The sequence below is a fragment of the Corvus kubaryi genome, unplaced genomic scaffold, assembly GCF_017639235.1.
Source record: "Corvus kubaryi isolate FWS band 111438036 unplaced genomic scaffold, C.kubaryi_AGA036_p1.0 37391, whole genome shotgun sequence".
NCBI classification, from domain to species: domain Eukaryota; kingdom Metazoa; phylum Chordata; class Aves; order Passeriformes; family Corvidae; genus Corvus; species Corvus kubaryi.
Genome location: NW_024581130.1, coordinates 10,632,863 through 10,653,985, shown reverse-complemented (window position 1 = coordinate 10,653,985; position 21,123 = coordinate 10,632,863). Strand labels below are relative to the sequence as shown.

Below are 21,123 nucleotides of genomic sequence, written 5' to 3'. Positions count from 1 at the left end.
GGGGGTGGCAGATGCCCAGGTAGCGCTGGATGCTGATGCAGGTGAGGAAGAAGATGCTGCTGTGCAGGTTGGTGTAGAACTGGAAGCGCACGAATTTGCAGGTGAAGTCCCCGAAAGGCCAGTAGTCCTTCTGGGTGTAGTTGTAGATGAGGAGAGGCAGGGAGCAGACGTAGAGCAGGTCAGCCATGGCCAGGTTGAGCATGTAGATCATGGTGCGGCTCAGCGCCTTCCGCGCCAGCCAGATCTGCCCGATGACCACCGCGTTCAAGGGCAGCCCCACCACGAACACCACCGAGTACACCAGGGGCAGCAGGACCTGCTTGAACTCCTCGTGGTAGGTGCAGGAGTTCCTCCCTGGGCTCACGAGGGCCGTCAGGTTGGCCATGGTGCTGTTCCCACCTGTCAATGTCCTCTCTGCTGGTGTGGCCTCTCCGCAGCACCTGTGAATGTCAGAGGGGACAGCTGGTGACTCGTCTGTCTGGTGTCACATATGCCCTCGCAGGATGAACCTGGACCAGTGTTCTGTAGGCTGGGGCAACCCCCAGCATCCACACAGGCTGGGGGATGAAGGGATGGAGGGCAGCCCTGAGGAGGATTTGGGGATGTTGGTGGATAAGAAGCTGGACATGACCCAGCCACGTGCAGTCATGTGCAACCCCCCGTGCCCTGGGCTGATCCCCCAGCATGGGCAGCAGGGAAGGTGGGGGGGATTCTGCCCCTCTGCCCTGCTCAGGCAAGACCCCACCTGCAGAGCTGCCCCGGCCCTGGGGCCAGCAGCACAAGGATGTGGAGCTGCTGGAGAGAGTCCAGAGGAGGCCCCAGAGGTGCTCCAGGGCTGGACCCCCTCTGCTCTGGAGCCAGGCTGGGAGAGCTGGGTGACCCAGAGAAGCTGTGACATCCCTGGAAATGTCCAAGGCCAGGCTGGGCAGGGCTTGGAGCAACCTGGGCTAGTGGAAGGTGTCCCTGCCCATGGCAGCTGTTGGAATGAATCTTTAAGGTCCCTCTTCCAAGCCAGACCCTCCCGTGATTCCATGATTTGAAGCCACAATGATGGATTTCTAACAAGAAGGTGAAGGGGGAGTGAGTGGGACCGCAGAGGCTGCACACAGGAAAGCGTGGTGCCCATCCCAGCTCCACTTCCCATGACACTCATCCCCACAGAGAGGTTTGCACAAGGCCAAGCCGCTGTCATCCCCCTCTGGCAGAGGAAATTGCGGCAGGATGCGCCGGTGGCCGCCGGCACGGCTTCCTGCTCCTCTGCAGGGGGTGCCAAAGCCCTGCAGCCAGCCGGGCTCGGTGCGGGAGGTGCCACCCGCACGGAGCGCAGCGCGACCCTCGCGGGTGCTTTCACCCCGGAATCGGCACTGGTGACAACGACCCCAGAGCTTCTTAATGCTGTGCGCTCAGAGAGCCAATCCAGTGTCCTCTGGGCTGCTCTGAGCAGGGGAAGAGGACATCTGCTTTCCTCAGAGGCTGAGAGCAGCGTGACAGATGTGGTGCCACAGCCCCACGAGCCGCCTGGCCCAGCCGTGTCACTGGCAGCATCTCTGGGCACTCCGGCCACACACGCTCGGGGTGCAGCGGGACCCGCTTCTCCTCCCTCCCCTCGCTCCTTGCCCTGCCAGCAGCCCTGGCTGCAGCCCTGGCCGGAGGCACGGGGCTTCCCCTGCTGCCCCGGCACAAACCTGCCTGGAAGGGGGTGGCCACGCTGCCCGGGAAGGGGAAACTGAGGCAGGGAGGAGGTGCCCGAGCTCCAGCCAGGAGCGTGGGGCACAGGGCACCAGGGAGAGACGCACGAGTCCAGAGGCCACCCCGTCAGCTTGTACCATCCCATTTCAGGTGTTTGGGGATTCCCCAGTTCCCAGAGCACAGCCCTGCCGCAGTGTCAGTGTCGGGGACACAATTTTGGGGGTGCTCTGTGCTTGTGAATCAGTCCCCCTGCAGCTGCACCTGCCGCCTATCCCCTGGTACCCCTCTGAGTCCCTCCGCACCCCCATTCAGCTCCTCACACCCCGCTGAGCACCCCGGCACCCCATGGAGTCCCTCTGTCCCCTCACTGAGCCCTCATCACCCCCCAGCATCCCCCTGAGCACCCCGCTGCACCCCACTGTCAGCCCAGCTCCGGCATTCCCGGCACACACCTCTCCCACCTCCAAGCCAAAAACTGCTCCAGGGCTGTGAACTTCCCTGTCCCTTGGGTCCCCTCAAACCTCCCCTGGGACCTCTCAAGCCTCCCCCAGGACCCAAGGTTGGGGCAGCACCCACCCAGCACCCACAGGAACCTCTGCCATCCCCCGTGTGCTCGCAGGAGCACCACCAGGGGCACTGGGGACAAGGTGGCTGGGAAGAGGTGTCCTGGGGGACCTGGGAGCGCCTCTTACCTGCTGGGGTGCTCCAGGGTGCCAGTGGGTGCCCCAGCGTGCTGGGACCCAGCGCTGTGCCCAGCGCTTGGCACATCCGTGGGTGCTCTGCTCACCCCGTTGAGCAACACTTCCCTTTTCCTCTCAACAGCAGCACCCTGGGCAAATGGGGAACAGAAACCCCAGCAGGGCGGGCACATGGAATGGCTCTGCATGGCACTGCATGGCTGTGGCACAGCACAAATGCCACCAGGGCAGGGGATGCTCCTGCCTCTGGGTGCCAGGATGCGGCCAGCTCAGGCCACCATGAATGATTTGGTCTTTTCTACAATTCTTTTCATTTCCCCCCTAATTTTTTGGCCCTTTTCCCTCATCTTTGAATCTTTCCTCCATTTTTGCCTCACTTCCCTCATATTTGGCTCCTTCCAACTGTGGGCAGATGTTGGGGACAGGGATGTCCCAGGCCCTGTGGCACCAAGAGGAAGAAGTTTCTCCAATTGTCCAGGTGATGCAGTCAAACGAGAGAAACTGAGGCACAAGCACTGAATTTGAAGTGAACCAGTGTGGCCTATGCCCCTTTTTAACAGAATTTTCCCCCAAAACACCCCTTGGAGGTGTTTGCTGGGCATTGCTAAGGGCCATGCCCAAGGCTACATAGGCCTTCAGTTGTGGAGGGCATGAAAAAAAAGGAGCAGCCAAAAAAACAAGGGATCCCCCCCAAAAATGGCAAATAAGGGAAAAAAACCCTCTTTGTAAGAGGGAAGCAGCACTGAACCGCCCTGCTGCTGCATTTGGAGGGATGGGAAAGCTGGAGGAGAGGAGGAAAAAGTCCCTCCTGGTCCCAGGGCAAAGCCAGACACTGGAGAATCCCCATCCCAACTGTACCCTGCCCATAACCCCCAGTCACAGTCTGCCATCATCCGCCAATTAATGAAACCAATTAATGGAACCACGCTGAGACCCTCAGCCTCATCCAGCTGCTGTGCCCAGGGCGTGTTCCCAGCTCATCATCTGTCTGGGTGTATTATCCCAAAAGTCCCTTTTCTCACCCCAAAAACCCATCACGGGGGTCCCTGCCAGCTCTTGGGGTGATGGGGTTGGCACCTCCCAAATCCATAGGAGCTGGTGCCCTGACACCACGGTGATGGGCACCGGGTGAAATCCATTGGGAAATGAGACTTTTAGGGGGGAAAAGGGGCGTGCCTGTGGTGTTGGGAGGGGTCAGGATGGGGTCACCCTCATCCCAGGGGTTTAAGGTGCCTGCAGAGGAGGACCAAGGATCAGGAAAGAGAAGTGGGGCTGCTCTGTGGCCAGATGGGGAAGAGATTAAAAATAATCACCGGCAGCCGTGAGCTTCCCCTGGCACATGCCTCCTCCAACCCCTTTGCTTTCAAACCAAGCCCTTTTCCATTGTAATTATCTTTAATTAACACCCTGCTGTTGATTCGAAGGGGGGTTCTGCAAGCTGGATACAGTGGGAAAAGCTTTTGGCTGTGGCTGCCCTCGAATGGGATATGGGGGAGGGCTTCCTCCCGTGCAAATCTTCCTCCTTGGTTTGTCCTGCCCATCCTGGTCTTTGTGGCTCGCTGGCAGGGCTGGAAAGCTGGGCTGGGTGGAAGTGAAAGCTCCAGCTCAGCACATTTCAAAGAGAATGGAAGGGGGATGCTCTGTCCTGCATGTCACTTAGCCAAAGCCACCACATCCTCATCTCCAAACCCCTCCTGGCTGGCGCCAAAATATCTTCAGGTGCCCATCTGCCCAGTGGGGACCAAGGCTTGGATGTTTTCAGGGAAATCTCCAGTTCGTGAAGCCTGAGGGTGTAACGATGTGGAAAAATTGGGACAAAGTTGGGAATTTTGGGGTGCTAAACATGGATTGTCGGGAACGGGGCACAGGGTGCTGGTAGAGCCGCTCTGTCCTTGGGTAACCACCTTCATCTTCCCACGTTTTAGTGCCCCATCATAAATCAACACCTCAGGGAGGCTCTGGGCAATCTGGGCTTGCTGGAAAGGGAATGATGGGGACAGGGAAAGTACAACGAGCTGGCCCAGTCTCAGCTGGCCTATCCCTCTATAAATAGAAATAGAAATAGAAACAGAAATAGAAAGAAATAGAAACCTCTATACATAAATACACGTCTGCGCATCTCTTTACATGTACATCTCAATACATACAACCGTATTGATGGCTCTCCACGCACACACATTACATATTTACAGATATATATATGTGTCTCCACTCACACACGCACAGCCACAAACTTCCACACCCCTGTACACCAATTCGTGTCCCTGAGCACACGGGGTCACACTCATGCTGATCCATAACTCCATCCATATGGGCAGAAATATATTGATACTTCTATACACACATGCCTATGCAGACATGCTCATATACACGAATATATTCATACCTCTGGAGGTAGATAGGCACATATACATACATATATATATATACATAAAAGGTAGAGGCCAGGCTACTGGCACCTGAAGCAGAGAAAACCAAGTCCCTCGAGCAGATTTAAGCATATTTATGTGCCATACAACCTCTGGCATGGGGCTGATCCCTGTGAATGCCTGAGGGATGCAGGTGCGTCCTGGGTGCACCCCAGACCATGGGAGCAGCGGGACAGGGAAGAAGCCCCCCTGGACCAGCCCTGACAGGGGGATCACAGTGGGATTTTGAGCCCTGTTCCGTGGTAGGAGCTGCAAAACCTCCCTAAGAGCAAAGTCTGGCAGCTTCCATTTGGGGTGGCTCTGGGATCACCCCAAATCACAGATGTTCTCTGGATCTGACCCCATTCTCTCCAGCTCTGCTTCGTCCTGCCCAGTTCAATCTCATCTGTTTGGGTCCAGTCCTGCCCAGTCTGCCCCCATCCTGCCCAGTTGGGTTTACCCTGTTGGATCCCATCCTGACTGGTTCAACCTTACCCCCTCGGGTCTGATCCTGCCCAGTTCGACCTCATCTTGCCAGGTCCCACCCAGACTGGTCTGAATCCCACGTCTCATCCTGAGCCAGCTTTATCTGACAGGTTCGGGCTCAATCCTGCCCGGTCTGTACCCATCCCGCCCAATCCAGGATGAGCTTTTCGCGTCTGATCCTGCCCGGTTCGGCTTGTCCCGTCCCCTCCTCCGCACTCGCGGCACTCACCGGCACCGGGATGTGCCGGGAAACACCGGGTTCACTCTGACCCTCTGAGGTCCCATCCTGCCTGGTGGGAAATGACCCTGTTGGGTCCCTTCCTACCCGGTCCAGTCCCATCCTGTCCGGTCCGGTCCAGTCCCATCCCGTCCTTCCAGTCCCATCCTGCCCGGTTCACTCTGAGACACTTGAATTCCATCCTTTCCCGGTTCGGCTTGTCCCGTACTCCCGGTACGCAGCACTTACCAGAGCGGGATGCGCCGGGAGGCAGCGGGTTCACTCTGACCCTGTAGGGTTCCATCCTGCCCTTTCCAGCCCCATCCTGCCCAGTTCACTCTGACCACCAAGATCCCATCCTTCCCGGTTGAGTCTGACCCTTTAGGGTCCCATCCTGCCCGGTTCGGCTGATCCCGTTCCCACCGTTCGCGGCACTTACCAGCAGCGGGATGCGCCGGGAGCCCGCGGCAGGGAGCGCTCGGAGCCTCCCCGCTGCCGCCGCCGCTCCGCCCCGGGGCCGCCCCTCTCCGCCCCGCTCCGGCTCCGGCACCTGCGGGAGGGCCCGGAGGGGCTGGGGAGGGGTCACAGCTGGATTGGGGCGAGACAGGGGGGAGAAACAGCTGGGCCGGGGGGCCGGCAGCTGCATGGGGGCAAACATGTGGCTTAGGATCGTGAACGAACATCTGTATCAAAGAGGGTGTCGGGCGGCTCCCAACAGCCCCAAAAGTGGGATTTACAGGGTGGGATGCCCATGCGCTAGGGAGCAGCTGGATTGTCCTGGCCCGGCGTGTCGGGGACAGGGTCTCCCTGCGGCACCGGGTGGCAGCCAAAGGGGTCGGTGCCTCCCGTAGTCATTAACCAGGCGGTCAAGGCTCCGCGCTTCCTGAGCAGAGCTATTAAGGAGCAATAAGGCAAAGAACCCCGGGGGGAAGGGTTGGGTACGAAACGGCAGATGCATAAACAGCACTGGGATGCTGGGATTCCGCGGGATGAGGGGCTTGGCTCTTCCTTTCCCTGGGAGCCCATTTTGCCTTCCAGAATGATTCCCTGGTTTCCTTTCTGGGGCTTGTGACGGGTCTCAGTCTCAGTGGAAGGGAAGGAGGTGCTGGGGACACTGCCCAGAGGATGGAACTCCATATGGGGGGCTCCTCAGTGTCTCCTCATTGAGCAGGCACCCAAATAGGCCGTGAGAGGGTTTGGGTTGTAGAGAATGGATGGTGAAGTGCAATGAGGCGCCTGGATCCTGCTGCAGTGGACAACACGGCTTTCATCGATCCTGGCGCGAGCCCACGGCCAAGCTGGGCAGCGTGGCCACAGGAGAGATGGGCTCTGGCAGGATCTGACACGAATATTTGCAACCACAGCCAGGCTGGAGCCATCCCTCACATCCCGGGGCTGCCTGGGCTTGTGGGGTTGGGTTGGCAATGGCTCGGTGCCCTTGTGAAATTCCCCGCTCCCTCAGTCTCCACGAGGAGAGGAAAACTGGGGTGAAATGTGCTTTTCCCCAGAAAACGTGCCTTGTGCAAACAAGCCCAACATCCTGGGATGGGGAGCCCAGGACTTCCCGCAAGCATCCAGGGAATGCAGCTGAGGATGGGCACAACTCACTCCCCCAAGCAACTGACAGCGAGGGCACCTATCCCACCTCCAGTGCTGCCTCTGTCTTTGGGGAAGGCTGGTGTCCTCCTCCCTCCCGGCACAGCAGGTGTCCTTGCAGGTCCCCAAGGTGAACAGCCGGCTGTCCCGCTGTGGGGACACTGTAAATAGTGGTGGGAGTGTTAAAAAAAAGAAAATACAACAGTGGCTCCTGGCCGCCTGCCAGCTCCAAATGCCTCCACTGAACCACGAGCCCAGCCCTAGAGCACCTGGAATAAATGGGAATCCCCCAAAAATGACATTTTGGGGGCTGAGCAGGGATAGGAGAGGCTAATTTGGAGACAGTAGACAGGGCTAAAAAAAGAGATTTGAAGCAAAGTGTTGTTTTTAAACCTCTTTTTATTCATTTTATTCTTTTGAATCATTGGGAAAAATAAGTGGGGATAGGGACTAGCCTGGTTCCTCTTGGAGTCTGACCGAGTGAATTAATCCTTGGCAAAAAGGCCTGGCACAGTGGCTGGATTTGAGTTTCTGAGCCCCTGGTTTCTGTTCCTCCGGCTGGAGGTTGCCAGTAACTGCATTAGCTCCTGAGTGCAGGTGACCTTTGCCACTGCTGCTCCTGGGGGTGATTGCACCTTCCCACCAGCATCCAGGCTTCCAGCTGCCAGCAGATCCCACAGTGGCTGCTGGATGTAGAAAGGAGCATCTGTGGTCAAGGCCAGGGAGGCCAGTCAAGGCAGGGACCCTGCTCCTCCAACCGGTGCAAAACCCCTTGGAGGTGAAAAGCAGCATTTTTCAAATGCTGAAGCTTTGTGAGAGCCTCGGGGCTGGGATGTCCCCACCACCAGACACTGGATGTCCCCATGGGGGGGTTCCTCAGGGCTCTCAGGTGGTTCCCCAGCACAGACAGGCAGGGATCAGGCTGGGTCCCCTCTGCCTCGGGCTCCGCCATGTCTCACCAGACCGGAGACGTCTTGCATGAAGAATTTCATTACATCTAAAAGCTATTTATAACGGAAATGGAGTTAATCTCTTATGTCCTGACAGCTCCAGCCTGCCAGGGTGGTGGATCTGGTTGCGCTTGCTCATGAGGAGGTCAGATTTGATGGCAACTTTCTCTTTTTAAACCAGTGCAAAGGATATGGTCACCCCCATGGACGTCTGCTATCCCAGTGCCTTTGAGTCCCTGGATTTTTAGCAGAGAAGGTGTTTGGTGGAGAAAGTCTCATCTCCTGAGCTCTGCTGCGATGGAGCCCTCCATCTTCTCACTGCAAACAGAGTTCACCACAAGTCAGAGCAGTGCAGCCAACTGGGGTGAAGTCAGACAAGTCATCTCTCTGCTGGACTTCTGAGGTGGAGAAACTGGTCACCCTCCACTGCCATCAGGGATCCTTCACAATTTGGATCTTCACAATTTGTAGTCAACTTTGTCTCTTCAAGGACAGAGCTGGGGTCTGGGATAGGGGCATCCCTGAACTTTGCATGGTTGAGTGGAAATCAAATACCTCCAGGTTGGCCACAATCCTTCCTTTGGCTCCTTGCCCTCCATCCTGAAAACCCTTTTGGGTTTTACCCTCTCTGTGGCTCTTTCCATCCAGGAAGAGAGAAGGATGTCCACAAGCAAGCTCAGATCCTTTTGGAGACCTGCAGGATCTGTCCGTGCTGCCTGGGGGTGATGGGGAGCACCCCACATCCCTTTGGATCGCCAGCTCCACTTTCCAGACTGCATCCACAAGGAGGAATAAGGAGCTCAAAACACACGGGACCTGGAGGTGCCTTCGGGATTTCCCATCCAGGAAAGATTTAAAACAACTTCCCTCAACTCACTGTTGTTTCCTCATCAGCTTGTTTGCTTTGGCTGCTGGACCTGAGGCAGTTCTGCAGCTGGAGAGCCTTCTCTGGGAAATTATTGATCCCAATTGCAACAAGGGATCAAGTGTGGAAATGCTGGTGGAGATGCCTGCATTTGGGGTACCGCCATGCCAAAGGGACCACATGGCCAAGGGTGAAAATAGTTATTTTAAACTTGGAACCCAGCATCTCAGGGATGAGCTGTTGGTGTGACCCAGCCCACTGCGGGGCTGGGGCAGTGTGATGCCAATCAATCCCAGCCCATCCCCTGGATCCAGTTTCGCGAAGAGGCAGAGGGTGGGTCGAGGGGCGGCTCAGAAGCCTAAGCCGCACCCCCTGGGCGGTGCCCGGGTCCAAGCCGCCTCCCCCGGTTCGGGAAAATTCTCGTTTACTCGGTTGTTCACTGGTTCTGTTATCACTCCCGCCTCTCGGTTTACCCCAGTGGCTCTTCGTACATTGTATCCTCCCCCTGGCTTGTAACTCATTGGGTGTTTTCCCCTTTCACCGGGGTTTTCAAATTCCCTGTAAAACCGAGGACAAGCCTCAGGGCACCATCCCATCACTTCCCATCGGATTCCAGCCTTCCGAGCTTGTTCAGGTTGCGAAACTTCTAACAATAAACCTGTTAGAAGACAGACCCGAACAGCTTCTTGCTTCTTTTGTCTCCGAGCTACGAGAGCCGATCCCGTCGGCTCCTGCCGTGTTCCCTCTGCCGAGAAGCCAGCGAGCTAGCCCAGCCAGCAGCTCTTTCCTGATCCCGAAGTCGCTTCTGCGACGCACAGAAGAACGCAGCTGGACTCCCTCTGACCTGGGGCATGCCAGAGCTCGTGCCTTGAGCACCAAGAACTGCGTTAATGAGCCACCCTGAGGAGCTCCATGATCATGGTCCACCGCCTTAAACCAGGGCCAAACACAGTTGTCCCAATTTACCACCATGTGGGCATCCAACACTTGGCTCTTATGGATGGGTTGAGGCAGCACAAGGATGAGGCGGTTGAATTTCACCAGGAATTTTGTGCAACACAAATTTAATGCTTTACATTAAAAACTGCTTGGTGCAACTTCCTGTGGCCTCCCCGGGAAACGTGTGCTCGGTTCTGAAAGCAATAAGGAATTTTCCATGTGACTTCTAAACCATGGATCGAATCACCCGGCTGGATGGATGTGCAATTATTATTCTGTGCAAGGGTCTGTGCATTTCCGTACTGGGAATTTTAAGTATTTTGCTGAAGTCATTTCTCAGGTCAATTTAAGTCATTTGCTTGTTAATACCATTAAATGCAGTGTTGTTGACTCAGTTGGCCCACACCCTTGCCGAGGGCTGTAAGGATGAGGCCTTGGGGATTCCCAAGACCCCAAAATAACTTCAAGGCCTGAGGCATCTCCCAGAGGGACAAAAGTCTTCCAGGAATTCAAACTCAGAGCATGGACCATTTGCTTCCCAGGAGCATGCAGGGATCTGCTCAAGTCTTGGGCTGGTTCTCCTTTTCCTGCAGGTGGGTCCATCACATCCAGCCACCACAGCAAATATTTGAAACACACTTCCCTGTTCCTTCCACTGCAGAGGAAACCAAACCGGACATTTATTTTGGGGGAAAAAAACTCTGTTTCATGTCTGGCATCACTGATGATGTTTTCTGTGGGAGCTACTCATATGTCTTTACTTCTCCCTTTCGATTCTGCTTCTCAGATCACGCTGTGCCCTTGGAGATGAAAGGGGAAGGCATGTCCCAAGTGATTTATATTTTTAATTCCAAGAATTGGTCTCTCTTGTAAGAAAGAAAATGCTTTGTTTCTTTTTTCCTTTTTCTGTAGAAGAGCAGAATTACAAAAACAAGGCGAAATTGAGTCACAGTTTTCTCTTCAGTCATTCACAGGTGGGCAAAAAAACCAACTCTACCAGTGCTTGAGGTTTGTACTCAGCTAAACCAAACGTGATGGTAACATTTATAGGAAGATTTTGGAGAAATCCCAGATAATAATACCTCTTGATTTAGGGATAAGAGCTTTTTCTGCTCTGCTTGCTGGGAGATGACTGAACCACCACCACTTGTTGGAGGTTTTACCAGGAGCAGCCCCACAGAGGGACAGTTCCATGTCCTCCATTCCCAAATGGGAATTATTCCCATTTCTTCCCGCATATAATCTACCAGAAAATCCCTTGGATCCGCTTCTGTGCAAGCAGAGAAGGGCTCAAAGAGCCAGCAAACCCACTTAGGGCTTGCTGTAGGGTTTGCTTGGTGTTATGGGCAACATTAGGAGCCGGAACCAGGGGTGCAGGGTAAGGAGGGGGACAGGATCAGCTTCCCAGGATGGACTCAGTTTTGCAGGGACGTGCAGCAGTGCTGGGAGCAGCATTACCTTGGCAGCACCTTCTAAACAAAGCTCGGAGCAGAGCCAGGGCCCAGACACTTCATCCAAACACTGGGGGGAAACCATAACAAGCAAAATACAATCCTGGGGGGTCCTGGCCATCAATTGTCTGTGTTTGGGCACAACCAGGCATGGCTGCTGAACCTTCTCTTTTGATGTGGTGGCTTGCATGTGCCTGGGATTTGGGTGCTGCAGGGAGGGTGGGTGGGATTCGGGTGCCTGTCCAGCACAGGAGTGTGGCCAGGAGATGCTTCTTGATGCTCAGGAGATGCTGATCTGGAGCTCAGGTGTATCTTTGACGAGTTGTAAGACCATCCTGAGCAAGGAGGTCTGTGCCTGTCGCTGCTGGGAATGACAGCGTGGGCTGGGGAGCTCCTGTGATGACCCCCATCTGTGCCTCACTTTCCCCAGTTGCTCAAAAGAATGAATTCCCAGCCTTCAACTTCTGGGTAAGAGCTATAAAACCTCAAACAGAGGGTCGGAAGGTTGTGTCCCACATCTGCCACAGGTGAAACCTCCTGGAGCAGCAGGCAGGGCCCTCCTCCCCTCAAGCAGCCCATCCTGTGCTATCTGGGACACCTGAGACCTGCCCCAGCCAAAAATGTTCAAGCAGGTCCATCCCGTCGGGGATGTGTTGCAAAACCAAGGCAGTGGCTGATTTCTGCACCTCGGCAGGGAGGGAGGAGGGGAATCTGATGGGAAACAAGATCAGCTCATTGCCCTGGAGCTTGCGTGTGCTGGCAGGCTCAGGAGCAGTGGGTGACCTCACTCACAGCACCTTTTGCAGTGTTTTAGCCTCTTTAATTTGTTTTTTAAATCATTTTCCTGCAAACAAGGTTCTATTCTATTCTTTTCTATTCCAAGTTATTATTTTTAAATCCCTTTACTCAGGCCGGGAGCTGCCAGTGCCTGGGTCACTCTCTCTCCATGCACGTCAAACCAAGAATCCTCATCTCAGCAGGGTGGTGACTCCTCTAACTTAAGGGGTAAATACTCAGACAAATCTGGCATAAACAGAGAAAATGATGAAATGGGTTTGATTTAATATATCCAGTAATCCTAGGCATTCTCACTTCCTTCCCGGTATTATCTGCTGTGTCTTCTATTCCTGGATACTCAGAGAAATTTGCTCAAAGGAAAGCCGAACAATAACAGAGAGGAGATTAAAATAAAACAGAAAAATAACGGGAATGGCGGACAAGAACTTGGTTGTGTTTCCAGGAAGGTTCAAGGGAATCTTCTGTGCAGGGATGTGACTGTGCCGTGCTCCGAATCCCCGTTGGAGGGGGAGGTGAAGGTGCTGTGCTGCCCTCAGGAGCAACTGCTGGACTTGGGCATCCTTGGTCCAAACTGGCTTATCTCAGCAGGGTGGCTGGAGAAGGAGCCATGGGATGTTCTCTGGATTGTGCTGTGGTGGGCTCTGTCCCTGCCACAGGGCTCTGAGTATGACTTATTCCCAGCTAACAGGGCCTTGTCATCCAGAGGCCAAGAGGGGCTGAGACCAGGCGGCTGTAATTAGGCAAATCGTTAAATCTCTGTTTTCCAGGCACTTGGACATCTGTTCCTTAACCCAGCCACGAGAGGAAATGCTGCTTTTCTCCCCCAGGATGAGAGCAGGTGCGAATTACCCTTGGCTAAGCAGGACCCTGAGCATGACACACCCTGTGGTCCCTCTTGGCCTGGCACACCTGCACGTGCCTCTGCTCAGTTCTAATGTGAGGGCTGAGCTGCATCCCATTTCCTCCTGGTGAGTGTCCAAATGCCCCGATCTGCGGGATTTTAGAGGTACCACGTGGCCCAAGAGCCAACACAGCAACGGTCTGGTTTGGCCATTCCCAGACCGGGGACCTCCAAAGGCAGCACTTCCCTGTGTGGTGATCGTGTATGCACAAAGGCTTTCAGTCTGCAAACAAGCAGGGCAGCTCAAGGGCTTGGCTCCCACCCTGCCAGCTCCTGGATGTGTTCCTCTGCTGGCTCTTCTCCCTCTCCCTCTCTCCGTGGCTCAGCAGTCCCGCTCCTCCCTCCTCTCTAGGCTTGTCCCTTGCCAGGCATTAACATGGGAAAGCTCCCAGGTGTCAGAGATGTCACCACTGCTGACTTCTCTGGGCATCTTCCAAGAAGATGTCTCCAGGGGGTTGTGCTCCTCCCTGAGGTTCCCAGGAATTCATTGTTGGTGTGCAGGGCCTGGAGGGAACAACCATGTCCACATTGCTTCTGGGACTGTCACGTAGGTGCTGTGATTGTCACATTGTCCTGGGACTGGCACATCATCATCCTAGGACCAGTGAGGAAGACACAGCCACACCAGCAGGCAACACTAAAAGGGTCTCTGGTGTGGTGGTGATGGCAATGGCCTGGTTTCTCCTTCTCCTCCTCCTCCTCCTCCTCGGGCGGTTAATATTGACTGAGTTTATGAATTAACTTCCCTCTGAGCGAGTCGGCACAGCCAGAATGGGGACATTAAACAAAAAGCAAGTCGCTGGTGACTCATGCCATGGCCCTGTGCCAAGGCAAGCACAAAAGCAGAGGCCTCAGCAGAGCCTTGGGAATTGTTCACTCTTCAAAGCCACATGGACCTGGAGGAGACTCTGGATGGGTCCCCTCTCTAAATTCAGCTGGGGCAGGTGAAAAACTTCTCCCCTTCCCAGCTCTGGTGCTCAGGACCTCTTCTCCTCACCCAGTGCAGAGTCAGCAGAACAATCCATGGAAAGATGCCGCCAAGAAGACAAACCTTGTCCCTGAGGGCCACCCGGATCCCAGAGTGACACAGACCTCATCCAGGATTTGGGAAGGTCCCTCTTCCACACACTACAGGGTCCATCTGCTCCTGCATGGGATGATGCAGCCCTGTCCTGCAGACTCCCAGAGGTCTCTTATTTTTGAGGAAAATGAGTAAGAGTTGATTGTTCTTTTGGGTAGGAATGGATCAAAGAAGTTTTAAATAGTAAACCTGTCCTTTCCTATAGTTATTTCCCTCTTTATTCCCCCTCCTGGCTGCTGGGAGGTTTGTAAACATTTATTGAAATCTGCTTTAACATGTCACGCTGAGTATTTCCTTTTGGCCAGCTTCTTACACGTTTGCTTCCATCCAAATTCCCATACAAGGACAACAGGGAGCCCAGCCGCTCTCAGCCCTCACAGCCTGCCCAGAGCCCTCTTGGGGTCGTGGCTGGAGGGCAGGAAGGCTGAGGCCTCCCCAAGGTCCTGGCTCGGGTGGATCCTTTGCACTGATGGACTAAGGAGGCAGGCTGTCTCCTGTGCCTGCTTGCAAAAATCCAAAGGCAAAAGAGGTGAGAATAAGGAAAATGGAGCCAGAGTCTTTGGAGTGGTGTCCAGGTGATGGACACCCATTGAAACTTGAGAAATCCTGTTTAGACAGAAGATAATGGTTTCGCTACTGTGAGGGTGGTCAGCTGAGGTTGTGGAGATGCTCAAAATCCATCTTGACACGGCCCTGGGCAACCCACTCCCAGTCCCCCTGCTTGAGCACTGGACTAGATGGTCTCTAGAGGTCCCTGCCAGCCTCGGGCCCTCTGGAAGGGAAGGAAGAGGACACCCTTAGGAAATAAACCCTGCCTGCTTGTCTGGGAAGGGGGAGTCTCTCCCATGCCTGGGAGGGGACGAGGGGAGTCCCTGAAGCCACAGTTGGGCGTGATGAGGATGTTTCTCACCCACACTTTGCCCACACTTTTGCAGGGTGCAGGGGCTGCTCATTCCAGCCCTTTCCAAGGCTTTTTATGAAGCTTTCTCCCACACACAACAGTGCACATCAGGAGTGCAGTCCCCTGCCTTTGACTCATGCAGTGGCCCTGCAAGGACACAGTGAGCTCATCCTCCTCCTCCTCCCCCCTCCCCATTAAATCCCAGACATCCTCCAGATGTTCCGCGGAAGGATGAGCACCACGTTTTTGTCATTAGATCAGAGATAAAAGCTCTGGCTGCACTGGATGAACTTGTGCCCTGTGAGGCAGGTGCCAAAGTCCAGATGTTCACAGCACTGGCACGGGTGAGGAGAGGGAGAGGGCTGGTCCAGGAGAAACATCTGGGCACGGTGGCTGCTTGACCTGCTCTCCGTGGAGATGGAGCCCTTTCCAACTGGTTTGGAAAGGCAGGACAAGCTCCTCTGGAGATGAAAAGCACTGGGAAGCACCTGCATTCCTCCTGACAGTCTGAGTAGCCTTGCCAGGTGATCATCCTAATTTTGGCTTGATGTGTCCAGATGTGTTTTAAGAAGTCCATGTTTGAATCTCAAGGCTGCTTCTATAGATTATGGGGAGAAGCAGCTGGCTCCAGAGGAAAATTCCTCTTGAATCCCTGGAGGTGGCATTGGCTGTTTCTTGGAAGCATCCTGCTCTCTGATGCTCTAGACTCCTCCCACACTCTCATGTCACACCTGGTTTGGGGAAAAAGCAAGGGAAATATTGGGCTGGTGAGAAACTGGGGAAGGATTTGTGGCATGAAGAGCCACCTACTTTCATAAAATTGCAGAACAGTTTGGGTTGGAAGGAACTGAAGTCCAAACCTAGATCAGGTTGATCAAAGCCCCATCCAACCTGACCTTGAGTGTTTCCAGGGATGGGCTATCCAGAACCTCTCAGGGAATCCTGTGCCCGTGTTTTACCACCCTCACTTTAAAAAACCCCTTCTTGTATCTAATTTTCTGTCCTGTTTTCTTCTTTCTATGCTGTAAATTATCTCACAGCTCTCTGCCCATGGATGTGGAGTGAAGAAGGGAGCGGGGCAGAGAAAGTTGCTCCAGAGGGAGAATCAAAGGGTTGGAGCTCAATGTTTTCCTGGGAGCTGCTCAGAGGAGGGGTGATGTCCCTCTGCTCCAGCTCCTCACCCTTGGCCTGCAGCAAAATCAGCTTTCTGAGGGCCTTCAGCAGCTCTAATCAGCTTCTCCCTTAGCCTAAACAATCCCACTCTGGCTCCAGCCTGTGCTTGCCCTCCGGGGCTGCTTGGCTGTGCCCTCGGGGGCGTCTTGAACATTTTACCCACTGTGGATAAGGGGACAGGGTCACTGTGTCCCTCACTACACTGTGCAGGGGGGCTGGAAGTCCCTCTCTACCAGCAAGGCCTCCCAGTGTACTCCTGACGTGCCTCCCAGTGCATCCAGCCTCCTGGTTTGGGAATGGAAAATATAGAGAGAAATGGTGAAAAAAATAGGGGAAAAATGGGTACAAGCACATATTTACTGCCCCAAACTGCCCCTCCATGCTCACTCAACCTGCACACCCAGCTGGCAGGGAAGGAATGTGCTCCCAATTTGAAAATGCTCCCAGTTTAAAATTTCTCCCAGTTTATAAGCACAGGGAGAGTGTTTGTGGGGAGATAAGGGCTGGTACAGATGCAGAGAGCTGGGTTGAGATAAGAACAGCCATCAGCAAGTTCTGCAGAGCATGGAATTGTTTCAGCTCCATGAAGCTGCGTCCAGGGCCAGGCACCCCTGGACTGCACCAGAGATGGAGAGGGACACACTCTGCCAGCCCTGGGGGCATGGACAAACCCTGCCCCTCTGGGGCTCGGTGCAAAATCATGGATGTTCCAGCTGGGTTCCTTTGCTCCGCTGCCCTTTGCATCCCGGGGTTCCAACCACAGCTGTAAATAACCATAACAGAGCCTCCCCCAGCACCTTGATCCAGGCTCTGGCTCCTTCTCCAGCTCTCCATGGCATCCTGGCTGGATGCAATACCATGCTCAGGGTTGTTTCCCTTGGGAAATCCCCCTGGTGCTGCGTGTTCCCCTGCCTTGGCCTTGGATGGAGGTTAGCTGCTCCATGTCCTGCATGTCCAACATTAATGGTTGGACTTTATGATCTTCAAAGTCTTTTCCATCCTCAATGGTTTTCTGATTCTATAACAGGCTGTAAGCTTTTCTGTCCTCCTCCCCTCCCTTCCAATCCATCTTCTTTGATTTCCACTTTGCTCTTTGCACCCAGGCTGGTGTGCACTGAGCAGGTCTAGGCATTCCCGAGGACTTGCCTGATTCCCTTTCCTTCAGGCTCAGGAAAGGATCTTTTCTTCGTTTATTCCTTCACCCAATGCTAAAGCTCATTTTCAAAGAACAATGCAAGTCCTTAATGCCACAAACCAGCGATTTCTGAATTTTTGGGGACAAGGCTTGGGATTATGCAGAGCTGTTTGCTGCCTACCTCTGAATTACAGTGACCTCCCACGAGCAGCCACAGTGGGAGCACCAGCGAAATACCAATGCCCCAGAAATACTGCACACAAACAGCACAGAAAGCCAAATATTTGTCCTTTCATGCTCCCCCATGAGGGTTCCTTCTGCAGAGCTCCCCTGGCCCTAGACTGGGATGAAAGGGAGGGGAAAATGCAGAGGGGAAGAGAGGCTGGAGGGGAAATAATAACAGGGGCAAACAAGCGGCGCCAGCATTTGAGCCAGAGCCTGGACACTGAACTCAGCTCCTCTTCGTGATGTTTCCTAGGACACCAACTCTTCCTCCCTGCTGGTTTTAATGGATTCTCTTAACCAGGCATTAATGGCTGACGCCAGCCACGTTTCTCACCACAGCCAGTGGCACTGCTGGGGGCACTTCAAGGTGTTTGCACTTGTGACACAGTGCCAGAGAAGTGCAAGAACGGTGATGAAATATGGATCGGGAATCCCAAGGAGCTTGGAAAGAAGAGCTGGTGCTTCAGTGACATCTGTAACAATGGGTATCCTTCTACTGGGTGCAGAGGAGCTGCTGGCTTTGATGGGCTTGTCTCATTATGGAGACTGGGAAGTGACAATTCCTGAAGTTTCAGCTTTCTGGCCTCTGTGGGGACAAGGGATGCCTAGAAAATCCTGGAAAAACCCTGTAATGAGAAGATGAATAGAGAGAATGCAGTAACAGAACATGTATAATTCTCGTGTTCTCAAAGTTGGTTGTATTTGATTTTGGATGGGCTGGTGGTGGCTCTTCCAAGACAGCAGGAGTTCATCAGCACACTGGAGTGTGTTTCAGAGAATCATGGAATGGTTTGGGGGGAAAGGGGCTTCAAAAACCATCTTGTTCCAACCCCCCACCATGGGCAGGGACACTTCCCTCTAGACCTCCAAGCCCTGTCCAGCCTGGCCTTGAACATTTCCAGGGATTCTGGATCAAGGCCCCAGGGTTTCATCTGCCTCTCTCTGACCCCAGGCTCATCGCTTCAGGCCCTTCCCACCTCTGCCTCCGTGGTGAGGAGCAAAGCCTGGTAAGATGTGACCCCCCAGGTCAGCCTGCCCTGGACTTTGTGTCCCAGTGTTCCCTGTGGCTTCCCATGGCACAGCCTGGTGCACAACCAGGGGCAAGGAGCCACCTCACTGCTGCCACAAGATCAGGAACTATTCCCTCTCCATCCTCCTTCCCTCTGGGCTCTGGGGAATTTCCATTTTTGCTCCTTGGATTATGTTCAAACCCTCAGGCCACACAGAACAACAGCAACGAGGCGAGCTGGTGTCGGGGAATGGCATTTAGGGGACAACGGAGATGTCCCCATCCCCTGTTCTCCATGAAGATGGAAAGCACAGTGGTTACGAAGGGGCTTCATCTCTGAGGACTCCCAAGCTGTCCACAGGGGATTTTTATCTCTTCACGTGTGCTCAGCCAAGCAAGGAGTTACACACCTGGAAATAGGATCTGGCTGCACGTTAGGGGCATCTGCTGTCCCCGTAACATTTTGGCACCACAAAGAGGGACTTTGGTGTGGCTGCACTTTTACACCGCTGCGTGAATTCACAGATTTTGAGCTTTCCTGGGCAAAAAAAAAAAGGCTGTATCTATCTTAGGGATGCAGACACGCCATCCAGCCAAGTAAATTTGTAGCCTTTCACTGTTAAAAGTTGAGGGTGCTCCTCCTCAGCTTTCCCTCTTCTTCTGCAGGATCCATGCATGAGCTCGGGGTGCTGCCACCGAGCTCTGGGTGGCCAAGCTGTGATGGGCAGAGCCAGGACAAGGCATTTGTTGTGCCACAACACTGACCAGTGACTCTCCAGGGCTCTGGCTGGGAAGTTAAAGTGTCCTGGCTCATGGCCAGAACAAATATTCCTCTTAGACTCATCAGACTGAGGCTACATGTCTGGAGAGTCACTGCCTGCCCCAAGTCTGCTGGTGGGAGCAGAGGTCCAGAGAGGCTGTCTCTGGAGGACAGTGGTCAAGGGACACCTAGAGGTGACCACACTGGCAAAACCCACAAGCCCCAGGGTAGAAATGTCCACAGCAATGTGTTCCTGACTGAAGCACCCTTTGGTTCCCACTAGCCCTTGCTGTCTCAGAACATCGTGTGTGTCAGGGAGGGTTCCCCAGCATGCCCAGCTCAGCCAGGCTCTCACCACCTCCACCAGCCTTGCCCTGGGAAGATGCTGATGGGGATGAGATTCTGGACCCTGGCCTAGACCATGAAATACCGGAAAAAGCCATTTTCTGCAGCAATATTTGAGAGAATATACTTTCCTCTCCTTTATTGAGACCATTCAGGAGATACTTCTGCTGCAAGATGTTCTGGACTTTTCTTTGTAAACGTCCACAGCAGTTCAACCTCTGTAAAGCCTTTAAAACTCTCAGGTTCTGGAATCCCTCCTAATTTAGCCATGAATTAGTGCTCCATCCTTGGAGAGGACAAATTCATGGCCAACCCAATAGGGCTGACCATCCTTGGGCATTATCTTGATGGGTTTGATCTGGCCCAGCTAAACTCCTGCCTGGCCGTGGTTAGAAAGTTATTTGGATTTAGCAGAGAAGGTTCAGCTGCTGCAAAGTATTTTCAGCGGGAAAAAATTCCTGGCACTGCAGTGTTTGACTGCAAAAAGGGAAATGACAGAGAAATGAGGAAGCTCCCGCGAATTAAGCAGCTGAATAGGATGAAATGTTTGCAGAGGGAGTGAAAGTGGGCTGAGGATGCAAATGCAAAGCACTGATTCAAAAAGACCGAGGGCAGCCAGGTCCAAACAGCAGGCTGGAAAATGTCATTAGAGGAAAGAAAATCTCCTGCTGAAGGTCCGTGTAGTGTCCAGAGGGGGAGGCATGGAGCAGGCAATGGACATGGCAAGTTGAATGTGAAAATCCATTTGAGTGTGTGGAAGATTTCGAGGAGCAACTCACTGAAAGCTGCAAAAGGAGTTAACAGGAAGCAGAGCCCACAGCGCAGAGCTGCAGAGCTTGGTGGTGGATAAAATTAATTGTGCTGAATTGCACAGTGCTGAGGAGGTGGCAGTGTCTCCTGGGAGCTGTCCCTGCCCTGCTGTTCCACAGGGAGATGGGCTGGAGCTGTGACAGGCCCCAAGGGGGAATGAAGGTCTCAAACAGTGATTAAGCTCCTCATGGTTGTAAAAGACCTGTCCAAGGCCCAGGACCAAGATCTAAGATCACCTGGACAGAGCAGGGGGGTTCCAGCCACCAAGACTCATCCTCCAGCACCCACCTGAAGGAGGTAGTGTGACGTGTGGAGGTTATAAAAGCAGGGAAATTTTCTGGAGATTATCTAACTTACCCCACCTCCTTCTCACAAAATCCTGCAGCCACAAAAGCAGGGTGTGATTCAGAGCAGGTATCACATTGCTAATTCCTTCCCCCGTCCCTTTCCCGGTGGCCTCTGCCAGCAATGGGGCACTGGGGCTTATGCAAATATGTATGAAAAAAAATGCACAACACGTCTCAAAATACATAAATATGTATTTATATATATAACAGGTTCCACAAGGCATTTGAAAAGTATCACTGCTGTTACCAGGATATCTCCAGATATCTGTTGGAAATTCCCTGGTGGGGACATCTCTGAATGGCAGCCTGAGAAATACAAAAGAGGCCCTTTTCAGTGGT

The 21,123-nt window shown here is 53.8% G+C and overlaps 1 protein-coding gene across 1 annotated transcript in view; it reads right to left on the bottom strand.

Annotated features, from left to right (window-relative positions):
* The window catches only part of ARHGEF17 (Rho guanine nucleotide exchange factor 17), a 34,155-nt gene extending 33,770 nt beyond the window's left edge, over positions 1 to 385 (bottom strand). Inside the window, exon 1 of the mRNA XM_042037898.1 lies at positions 16 to 385. Within this exon, the coding sequence (XP_041893832.1) occupies positions 16 to 385 (370 nt within the window). The remainder of the gene's footprint in view (positions 1 to 15) is intronic.
* Between the last annotated feature and the right edge of the window lie 20,738 nt (positions 386 to 21,123).